Consider the following 12,213-nt stretch of genomic DNA (forward strand, 5'->3'; position numbering starts at 1 on the left):
AGAACTGGGCAACATTCTGGCGAAGCGGGAGCCTATTCCGAAAGGATGGGCTCCGCCTTAACCAGGGTGGGACCAGGCTGCTAGCTGGTTCGGGATGAGGTATCTGTCAGGATTGCAGGAGGCAGTATCTTTCAAAGATATCACCAAAACAGGGAAGATAGGGTATCCTGATAGTGAAGTTGCAAAAGAGACCGTAGTAGATCAAGTGGCCTTATATAAAAATAAAAAAACAGACAAAAGATTGCAAGTTAATAAAGTATTGAGCATGATGTGAATAGGAACAACAAACATAGTTTGAAATGTCTATATGCGAATGCCAGGAGCCTAAGAAATAAGATGGGAGAGTTAAAATATATTGCACTAAATGAAAAATTAGATATAATAGGCATCTCTGAGACCTGGTGGAAGGAGGCTAACCAGTGGGACACTCATACCGGGGTACAAATTATATCGTAGTGATGATAGGGTGGATTGAATTGGTGGAGGAGTAGCATTGTATATCAATAAGAGCCTTGAATCAAATAGAAAACTCTGCAGGAAACAAAACACATCTTGGAATCACTATGGATTGAAATTCCATGTGTAACGGAGAAAAGGATAGTGATAAGAGTGTACTACTGTCCACCTGGCCAGGATGAACAGACAGATGCAGAAATGTTTAGGGACGCAAACAAACTGGGCAACACAATAATAATGGGTGATTTCAATTACCCTGATATTGACTGGGTAAATGTCACATCAGGGCACGCTAGGGAGGTAAAATTCCTTGACGAAATCAAGGACAGCTTTATGGAGCAGCTGGTACAGGAGCTGATGAGAGAAGGAAAAATTCTAGACCTAGTCCTTAGTGGAGCGCATGATCTGGTGCAGGAGGTAATGGTGCTGGGGCCACTTGATAACAGTGATCATAATATGATCGGATTTCATATTAGCTTTGAAGTATGTATACATAAGAAATCAAATACGTTAGCATTTAACTTCAATAAAGGAGACTATGATAAAATGAGAAGAACGATGAAAAAAAACTTAGAGGAGCGGCTGTGAGGGACAAAAATTTACATCCGGCGTGGATGCTGTTCAAAAACACCATCCTGGAAGCCCAGGTCAAATATATTCCGTGTATTAAACAAGGAGGACGGAAGACCAAACAGCTGGCATGGTTAAAAAGTGAGGTGAAGGAAGCTATTAGAGCTAAAAGAAAATCCGTCAGAAAATGGAAGAAGGAACCGCTGATAAGGAAGGCTAAGAGGGACTTTGAAAAAAAGATTGCGTTGGAGGCCAAAACACATATTAAAAATTTTTTTTAGGTATATTAAAAGCAGGAAGTCTGCAAAAGAATTGGTTGGACTGCTAGATGACCAAGGAGTAAAAGGGGCGATCAGGGAAGACAAAGCCATAGCGGAGAGACTAAATGAATTCTTTGCTTCGGTCTTCACCAAGGATGATTTGGGTGGGAAACCGGTGCCAGAAATGGTATTCGAAGCTGACGAGTTGGAGAAACTTAATGAATTCTCTGTAAACCTGGCGGATGTCATGGGGCAGTTCTACAAACTGAAGAGTAGCAAATCTTCTGGACCAGATGGTATTCATCCCAGAGTACTAATAGAACTGAAAAATGAACTTGCGGAGTTATTGTTAGTAATATGTCATTTATCCTTAAAATCGAGTGTGGTACCAGAAGATTGGAAGGTGGCCAATGGAACGCCGGTTTTTAAAAAAAGGTTCCAGAAGAAATCCGGGAAATTATAGACCAGTGAGTCTGACGTCGGTGCCGGGCAAAATGGTAGAGACTATTATAAAGAACAAAATTACAGAGCATATTCAAAAGCATGGATTAATGAGAGAGTCAACATGGATTTAGTGAAGGGAAATCCTGCCTCACCAATCTACTACATTTCTTTGAAGGGGTGGATAAAGGTGAGCCGGTTGATATTGTGTATCTGGATTTTCAAAAGGCGTTTGACAAAGTACCTCATGAAGGACTCCAGAGAAAATTGGAGAGTCATGGGATAGAAGGTAGTGTTCTATTGTGGATTAAAAACTGGTTAAAAGATAGAAAACAGAAAGTAGGGTTAAATGTTCAGTATTCTCAATGGAGAAGGGTAGTTAGTGGGGTTCCCCAGGGGTCTGTGCTGGGACTTCTGCTTTTTAACATATTTATAAGTGACCTAGAGATGGGAGTAACTAGTGAGATAATTAAATTTGCTGATGACACAAAGTTATTCAAAGTGGATAAATCGTGAGAGGAATGTGAAAAATTACAAGAGGACCTTACAAGACTGGGATGGGTGTCTAAATGGCAGATGACATTTAATGTGAGCAAGTGCAAAGTGATGCATGTGGGAAAGAGGAACCTAAATTATAGCTATGTCATGCAAGGTTCCACGTTAGGAGTCACGGACCAAGAAAGGGATCTAGGTGTCGTCGTTGATACGTTGAAATCTTCTGCTCAGTGTGCTGCTGCAGCTAAGAAAGCAAATAGAATGTTAGGTATTATTAGGAAAGGAATGGAAAACAAAAATGAGGATGTTATAATTCCTTTGTGTCGCTCCATGGTGCGACCGCAACTCAAATATTGTGTGCAATTCTGTTCACCATATCTCAAAAAAGATATAGTGGAATTAGAAAAGGTGCAGAGAAGGGCAACGAAAATGATAAAGGGGATGGGACGATTTCCCTATGAGGAAAGGCTAAAGCGGCTAGGGCTCTTCAGCTTGGAGAAAAGGCGGCTGAGGAGAGATATGATAGAGGTCTATAAAATAATGAGTGGAGTGGAATGGGTAGATGTGATGCGTCTGTTTACGCTTTCCAAAAATACTAGGACTAGGGGGCATGCAATGAAGCTACAATGTAGTAAATTTAAAACAAATCGGAGAAAATGTTTCTTCATTCAACGTGTAATTAAACTCTGCAATTCGTTGCCAGAGAATATGGTAAAGGCGGTTAGCTTAGCAGAGTTTTAAAAAGGTTTGGATGGCTTCCTAAAGAAAAAGTCCATAGACCATTATTAAATGGATTTGGGGAGAATCCACTATTTCTGGGATTAGCAGTATAGAATGTTTTGTACTTATATGGGATCTTGCCAGGTATTTGTGACCTGGATTGGCCACTGTTGGAAACAGGATGCTGGGCTTGAAGGACCTTTGGTCTTTCCTAGTATGGCAATACTTATGTACTAAATAATTAAAAAAAAAACTAAATTTAAAAAAACAAGTTAAAAAACATGTATATATGGATCTTCTGAACAAATGAAAATGTAAAACAAGGACACATATCCAAAGGTGTATACAAGCTACTTCACCTCCTTGGCAAAAAGCTAGAGAAAAGGAGAAAGTACCATATAAAAAATGCAATGAATGTTAAATCACAACAGCCAAGAAGTGGCAGCCTCATATAACAATAGGGAAAAGAATTATACAGCAAAAAGAAAGCTCTTACTAGTCTATGCCAAAAGGTGGCAGCCTCATACACAATTTCAGTAATGCAACTAGCAGCATAATGATATGAACAAAGGAAAAGGGTCATTTAAGAGGATCTAGATCGTAGGTCATGTGTCCTCAGTCACAATGATGTAAAGTCACATCAGATCTAAAAAGCCATACCAAATTAAAGCAAAATTGCAAACAGCAGATTTAAAATTGCTTAATCCTATATAATAATTCTCACCTCAAACGTTCTATGGCTCTTGCTGCCTGTGTTCGTGACTTCTTCGGTGTTGGTCTGCTACGCTCTGTAGCACAGCCTGACTTCAGCATACTCATTATGACGACAGCAACAGAACCCTCGCAAAAGGGGGAAAAAAAAAACAATGCCTCACAGCTGATCCGCCCTCCCCCCCCTGCAGGGAACGCTGGAGGCTAGCACAGGAGGTGCCGCCGCTGCCACACACCGCCATCCGACACCTCCGACACCACTCTCACCCTCCTGCCGACCCCGCCGATGCCACACACCTTCCGAGGCCGCCACCACTGCCGATGCACCACACCTCCCACCCTGGCGACACCAACCAGCCTCCCAGGCCGCCGCACCACGAACAGCTGCTGTACCAAAACACAGGGCAAACCCAGAAATTGATGACACACTCCACAAACACAAGCGCACAGCAGACGGCAGGAGCACAAGGCCGGTTGATAGGGGATCGGGGGGTCCAACCATATGGCCGTCGGAACGGTGGGCCCAGAGGCCTCACCCTGCAAACCCATGCGGACACGAGCATGGAGAACTATAAATACGCCTCTATCCTCGCCCCCCAGGCTGCCCCCGCAGAGCATCCACCGCTCCCCCCTCCGTGCCCCTGCCCCCCCTCCAAAATTCTCCCCGCCCACCCACCTCTCTATCTCACACACACACTCTCTCACTGTCTCTTTCTGTCACACAGGAACACACAGAGGAGCGCATCGCACAACGTCAACATTCAAAAAAAAAAACATGAAGCTTGGGGGAGACAGGAGGGTTGGTGAACATGGGGTGAGGGCACAAACACACAGACAAACCCGTTGGATGAATTTCAGTTTAAAAAAAAAAGGACAGGGGAGAGAGGACGGTTGGTGGACATGGGGAGGGGGTTGGTGCACATGGGGGTAGGACAGGGCAACACATGAATTACAATTAAAAAAAAAAAAAATATATATATATATATATATATATATATATATATATATATTAACAACATGTCATACTCATGGACCATCTTCCTCATTATACACCCTTCACAATTATTCCTTCTCATTATAGCACTTTTCTATGAACTGTTTGGTTAACAACAATCACCATTTGAATATAACCTTGCTAGCACCCGTTTCATTTCTTACAGAAACGGGCCTTTTTTACTAGTATTCAATAAATGAAGCTTTTGAAAACAGGAATTGAAAATGAGTCTTGGTGTTCTATATACATTCCAATGACAGTATTAATGGTGATGAAAGCAAGGTTTGGTATTCAATTTTTGTTCTGGTGACATCACTATTGCTTCTCACCATAGTAAATAAAAACAGCAGGCAAATTCATATCAGTCAAAGAAGAGTAGGGCTGTACATTTAACATGTTTTAACATGATTAATACATTAAAATCTTTAACTTGTGTTAATAATTTTAGCGCATTAAATCACATTATGCTGCAGTTCTGCTACCTATCTTTCGATCTTTCCTCCTCTTCCAGACTCTTCCTCCCCCTGGCATATTTTTTTCTCCTACCGCTGCCCCCTTCCCTCCCTGATGCTCCTGCAGCTTGTAGGTAATCTAAATAAGTCTTATAGGAAACCAACTCCCAACAGATTATTTACGCCAAGGTCCTAGGGGTTAGAACTCTGCCCAAGCAAATATTCTGGACTCGTGCTAGGGGAAATAGGACCTGCCTTTGGCACCTAACCAAATTGACTGTTAGAGAAAACGAAACCAAAGCCACAGATGGAATATATTATTTATTCATATATAAAGGAAATCCTATATAATAAAACTCACCCTCAACGTTCTGAGGACACTGACGTCACTGTCAGGTCCTCCGGGCACTTCCGGTTCGAAGCCTTCGTGGTGGTGAAGCCACCAAAAACACTGTGTTGGGGCCCCGCCCTCGCGTCAAACGTGATGACGTCGAGGGCAGAGCAATGGCAGCAGATTGAAGATGGTGTGCCGAGGTCCGCAACAATGGCGGACGAACGCCGACGGGGTGAGTAGGGAGGGGGGGAGGTCCGGAAGGAAACTGTGCTAGCGCACGTTTCATTGCCGCAAGAAACGGGCATGTTTTACTAGTATCTATATAAATAATTCTCACCTCCAACGTTCTGAAGCTCACTGTGTGGCAGGGAAACACTGAAGCCCTGTACTGTTGGTAGGCTAGGCTGTCAGCACCACTAACTCACTCACACTCATTCACTCACTCATAGACCCGCCCTCAGCCAAGCCCCATCCAAACATAATTCACAACCCCAACGTTCTAATGAAGCCTCCACAAGTCCCAACGTTCTAAATTTATGGTGGTGTAGATCAAAATTTGCCCATGAGTGTGTGCCCCACCCTCGCGTCAAACGTGATGACATCGAGGGCGGAGCAATGGCACTCAACCAATCGCATCGCTCCGCCCTCAATGTCATCACATTTGACGCGAGGGCGTGGCAGACATCGATCTACACCACTAAGAGCCAGCCCCCTCTGTCCTACATCAGCTCACGCCCCCCCCAAAGTCAACGCCCCTCACCCCTACAACCCCCCCAAGTTACTACCACTACCACCCTCCACCCCCCCACATGTTGCCACCGCTCCCCTCCTCTACTCACCCCCCGAGATAGCAACACCCACTGCTCCACCCTCCCCCCAAACAGGTCGCTGCCACTAACCCTCCCCTGTCCTACATCAGCTCAGCACGGGTAACCCCCCCCCCCCCTCCATCTGATACAAAAAAAAAAACCCTGCAAAAATGCTTTTAAAAAGGAAGCGGGGCACTGCAGGCAGCCATCGGCTGTCAGCTGTGCATCCACTCCTCTTCTCGCCTCTGATGTTGCTGCGCAGTGCGCTCCTCCGGGGTTCTTCTCCAGGGGCAGTGACGTCAAAGGTGAGAAGAGGAGCGGATGCACAGCTGACAGCCGATGGCTGCCTGCGGTGCCCCGCTTTCTTTTTAAAAGCATTTGGGAAGACGGGCTGGCGGGGTTTGGGGTCTCCCACCAGCACAGGTACGCGATGGCGGCTGGGGAGGTTTGGCGCCGGGAAAGGGGGATCCAGAGGGTCGCGACACGGGGGGGGGGGGGGGTCAGGAACTCCGAGGGGGCGGAAATCGGAGGGAGGAAGGCAGGGAGGTGGGGTCTGGAACTCGGAGCAGGAGGGAGGGGTCTGGAACTCCGAGGGGGGTCTGGAACTGGGGGGGGGGAGTGATGAAGGGGTCTGGAACTGGGGGAGGGGGAGACCTTGCTAGCGCCTGTTTCATTTCTGCCTGAAACGGGCATTTTCTTTAAAGGATCCGCAGCAAGGCTTAGCAAAGACCAATATAGATATAACTTGCTGCTGATAAAAAAAAAAAAAAATACAAAATAGGTTGTTACTAAATAAAGACTATGCAAAATGAATCTTACTGGAATACTAGGTAATTACACAAACCTGGCTCAGTAATACTGAAACTTATACTACACTTCTTATGTAAAATACAACTGTTAGCAGCATATTCCCTGACCACGAGTTATGACCTAACCAATCTTATCACAGACACACACCAATCACTAATCTCTGACTATAGGCAGTAAATCCTGTTATCTCACCATGTTGTCTCTGAGGCAGTCTCCCGCTGAGGTTGGCACAGATTTCTCCTTAGACTCCAACTGTATCCACAGCGAGTCTCTGTCTCGGATTCAGTCCAGGGTCTATCTTCTGAAAGCAGGTGTCACAGTCATACTGTGTTGCATCTCCAAGCGGATGTAGCTGAGTCAGGCTGTATTTTCACCAGATATGCAGTTAACAAGGTTAGCATAACACAGTCTCTTGCTCTCACCGAGCCTTCTAACCTTGATGGGTTTCTCAGGTCTCCTCCGTCCTCTTGCCAGTTTCAACTGTTTTCTCTCTCCCGTTCCCGCTTTCTTAGTACCTCTTGGTCAGCCAATTTCATGAGCAAGAAGTGTCCTTTGTTCGTGACCCTGAAGTTGTTACTTTATGGTCTGCATGTCTATCTCCAACCATTCTTTCTGGAGCCATGGGTCTCACTCCCCTTTCAGCTTCTCAGGGAGATAAAAGGGATGGTTGCAACACAGAATGTCCTTGGATGCGGCATGCCAGCCAGTGATTTTCCAAAAGCTGAAAAGCTGGATCTTGCTGACACAGATGTGTTCAGGCCAGAGGTTGTAGAATCCATCTTGTTGTAACAGGATGTCAGGCTTGTATGAACCAAGACCAGCTCAGGTGAGATCCCAGGAAAATACCCCTACAAGCTTGTTCTCTCCTACCCCCCTCCCCCGCCGCTGTACTTGCGTCATTTTCTGTCCTGCAACCCTGCTCTCTGACATCTCATCCCTCCTCCCCCACCACACGCAGCCCTCCAAACTTGCCTTGTACACATAGTGTCATTAAGCACACGCTGCTCCGCTTCCCTTTAACCGGAGCCCTTCCTCTCTAGGACTGTAGATGGAGGACTCCCGCTGAGCTTAGAAGGGTCATTGCTTTTAACCCATCCTGCCCGTTTGAAAGCAGGCAGTGACGTCCAAGGGAAAGCTTCAGAGCAGGCTGCAGTCAACGTATCTGCCTCTTATGGGGGCAAATAGAAGACAAACATTTTAAAGTAGACCTTGGGGTAAGGGGGATTGAAAGAGGAGGGAGAATCCGAACTGCAGGCAGATGGAGGGAAGTGGAGGGAGAGATGTCGGACTGCTCATGGGGGAGAGAGAGAGAATTGTTGGATAAAGGGAGGGAGAGCAATTTTGAACCCGGAGGTGGAGAGGAGAGAGAGATATTTGATGACAGGAGGGAAGGGAGGGATGGAGAACTGTTAGACTGTGGAGGGAAGAAAGAAAGAATGGGCCTGGGAGTAGAGGGGAGGGAGGGAAAGATTGGTCCTTTAATTGTGTGATTAGTTATAATTAAAATTTTTAATACATATTAAGGCTGCTTTTCAGTATATTCTAAAAAAATTTAATACATATTAAGGCTGCATTTTAGTCTGTTCTAAAGAAAGGTCAAATATATAGGTTTGAAGGTCACTAGTTTCTGTTTGTAAACTTTCAGGTTTGCCACCAATTGAGAAAATGTTTTACAGAGAATCAAAAGTAGTTGCTTCAAGGTCAAGGGAAGAAGTGACACAGTGGAGGCAAGTAAATTTGTATTAAAGATGAGATATAAAAAGAAATAGAATTTTGAGTTACTAAATATATGTATATTTCAATAAAACGATAGGTATATGACCACTCCTGTAATTTTTCTATTTTATTCTTATTAAATAACTGATGTTAATAATTATAGCTTATTTATGTTTAAATATATTTATTGGTGCAATGAGAAACAAACACAATATTGCCCTTGGAGGGATACTCCATACACCACTAAAGTCTTCTCATAATGCTCGAATACAATACAGTGCAAATACATTTTAATTTCCCCCCCCCCCACCTTACCCCCATCCCCTTCCCCTTGAACAGCTCAACTCCCCCCCCCCCCCCCCAGACTCCTCCACTCTATGTCACACTTAAGAATTCAAAATTCTACTACGCGCTACTGCAGTCAATGAGTCCCAGAAAGGGGACCAAACTTGGCAAAGTCTATCTCCTTGTGGCAAGGATAGGTCTTCTATTCCCCTACGCTCCAGTGCGCAGAGGTGTATCATATTAGATCGCCAGTGTTGTAGTGTAGGCGGGTCATCAGTTATCCACTGTTGAAGAATCGATTTCTTTCCAACCAAGACTGATTTTTTCAAGAAGCATTTAAGGCCCCGAGGAGCAAATGGTGACACTCTGAACACCTCAAATAGTTGAGATGGAGTTGGTTTCCAAACTACCCCCCATAGCCCAGACACATGCTGACTAACTTGGCGCCAAAACCCAAGGATCCTCGGACACCTCCAAAACATATGTCCTAGGTCAGCCAGGGATTGAGCGCACTTCTTGCATCTATCCTCCGTCCCCATTGTTGCCCTATATGCTCTATGGGGTGAAATATACATCCTCATCACAAATTTATAATGTGTTTCTTGCAACGTCACATTCTCCGTCAGCCTTTGGGTTCCCAAAAGACAAACCTTTACCGTTTCCATCTGGAGGTTCATCGCTAGCTCCTTATTCCAGCAATTGGTCAATTTACCATATTCCACCTCTCCCAAATGTTGCCGCAATGAAGCATGATAGTATTTGAGTGGGACCCTTAATTGTGCATCTAACCCCAATATGGTAACTAATTGTTCCCACACCTGCGTTGTCATAGTGGAAGCCGGCAGGGATCTCAGGTAGTGACGTAGCTGGAACATAGAAAAGAAATTGAGTCCCTTAACCCCATACTCCAACTGCAGGTCCTCAGAAGATTTCAGAGTGCCCTCCGCATTATATAACTGATATAGATATTGTAAATTTTTAGTGCCCCACCTGGCAAACTCCTCTGAACTAGTACCCGGCATGAAGTTTCTGTTACCCTGGATTGGCAGTAGCGGAGAGGACTCCGCGGACAAACCGTAAAACCTACAGACCCACCTCCAAGCTTTCCTCAGGCATAAGTATTGGTGCAAAAGCCGGCGGTGTCCGAAGTCTCCCCGGCGCCGCATGCAACCAGGCACTAAAGTGCTCCGGGGCAAACAGCTTCGTCTCAGCCCCAGTACATGAAAAGTAGGATGATCCCCGGAACCAATCCGTGAGATGGCGCATGTTACTGGCAATTGAAAAGAGTCTAATACTCAGCAGCCCCAGCCCCCCCCCCCCCCCCCCCCCCCCCCCCTGTTCTTGGTAAAAAGAGCTGAGCCGCTCGCATACGCGACTTCTTACCCTGCCATATAAACTTTGCTACCAACCGTGTTACCCACTGGTCATCTTTTTGTGACAGACACAACGGCACCATTTGTAGCACGTAGGTCCACTTAGGCACCAATATCATGTTATATAATGCAATTCTACCCATGAGGGACAACGGAAGCGAGTGCCAGCCCTGCAGTGTGTGCCGTGTGCTATGCCGAAGCGGTTCAACATTCACATTATACAAATCAGATAAATCCGCAGGGATTAGTACTCCCAGATATTTTAAGGGCCCCTTAGACCAGGGAAGGGGAAATTCTCCCTCCCATGTCTCTCTAATCGAGCTCTGCACTGGGAACGCCACTGATTTCTGTAAGTTAAGGGTAAACCCCGAAAAGAAGCTAAATTCTCCAATAATATCCAGGAGGCACGGTAACGACCTGTAAGGGCTTGTCAGAGTCAGCAGAATATCGTCTGCGAATACCAAAGCTTTTACTGATAGGGAGGACATCTCAACTCCCGCAACCCCAGGGTCTCTTTGAATCGTGCGCAATAAAGGTTCCAGATAAAGCAGAAACAGCAACGGGGAAAGCGGACATCCCTGTCTTGTTCCCTTCGCTATCGGAAACGTGGCAGAACGGGTTCCATTTACTAATATAGCGGCCTGGGGATGAAAATACAAGGCAGCAATCGCGCGTGCAAACCAGCCCCTCAAACCCACGTAGTCTAGAACTCCAAACAGGTAATCCCAGCGTACTTTGTCGAACGCCTTCTCGGCGTCAAGGCTCACCAAAAGCAAAGGTTCTTGTGACATTTGACTATATGCTACAGCCATGCAAACTTTACGGACGTTAATAGAAGAGTGCCTACCCCTCACAAATCCCACCTGTCCCTCTCCCACCAATGTGGCCATGTGCGGGCTTAGCCTCTCTGCCAACACCCTAGCTAAAATTTTAAGATCAACATTAATGAGAGAAATCGGTCTGTATGATTCCGGACGTTCTGGGTCCTTCCCCGGCTTCGGTATCAAAGTGATCCACGCCTCATTGGAGTTCCGTGGAACCCCTCCCCCCTCCACCGAGGCTTCAAAAAAGGAAACCAGGGCGCCACACAATTGTGGCAACATACACTGGTAGTATTCTGTCGTGTACCCATCGGGACCCGGGGCCGTACCCCTTTTTAACGCTTTGACTACTTTCTGAATTTCCTTAGCGCTCAAAGGGGAGTTCAACCGATCTCTCACCTCCGCTGTTAGTTGTGGGATACCCGAATCTTCTAAATAGTCTACCAAATCAGGTCCACTCCGCTCGCCTGGATTACTATAAAGGGATGCATAAAAATCATGTAAAATCTGTACTATCCCCTCAGGCCGGGTTTCACGTGAGCCATCTGGCTTTATCAAAGATGGGATGAACCTATTACCCCCCCAATTCCTTACTACTCTTGCCAGTAATTTCCCTGATTTATTGCCAAATCTATGAAAAGTAAATGATCGGTGGAACAGTTGTTTTTTAGTACGTTCATGGATAAGAGAATTCAGTGCCGCAAGTGCCGACACCATCTCTTCCCTACTTCTGGGTGAGGGGGCCGCCAAGTGTTTACGTTTTGCTATCTGGAATTTATGCTCCAACTGGACAATACCCTGTGCTAACCTCTTTGCCCGGGCACACATATAGGAGATGACCTCCCCCCTCATAACTGCTTTTGATGTTTCCCAATAGAGAAGGGCCTCATCCTCATGCTGCGCATTAGTGTCTGCAAACAACTGCCATCTCTGCCTGAGATGCTCTTGAAAGTGTACATCCCCCAC

The 12,213-nt window shown here is 45.7% G+C and overlaps 1 protein-coding gene across 1 annotated transcript in view; it reads left to right on the forward strand.

Moving 5' to 3' along the window:
• DDX43 (DEAD-box helicase 43) overlaps positions 1–12,213 on the forward strand; it is a 344,939-nt gene that overhangs the window by 77,931 nt on the left and 254,795 nt on the right. The window contains exon 5 of the mRNA XM_030199037.1: positions 8,698–8,779. Within this exon, the coding sequence (XP_030054897.1) occupies positions 8,698–8,779 (82 nt within the window). The remainder of the gene's footprint in view (positions 1–8,697; positions 8,780–12,213) is intronic.

The sequence above is a fragment of the Microcaecilia unicolor genome, chromosome 3 (genome assembly GCF_901765095.1).
Source record: "Microcaecilia unicolor chromosome 3, aMicUni1.1, whole genome shotgun sequence".
NCBI classification, from domain to species: Eukaryota; Metazoa; Chordata; class Amphibia; order Gymnophiona; family Siphonopidae; genus Microcaecilia; species Microcaecilia unicolor.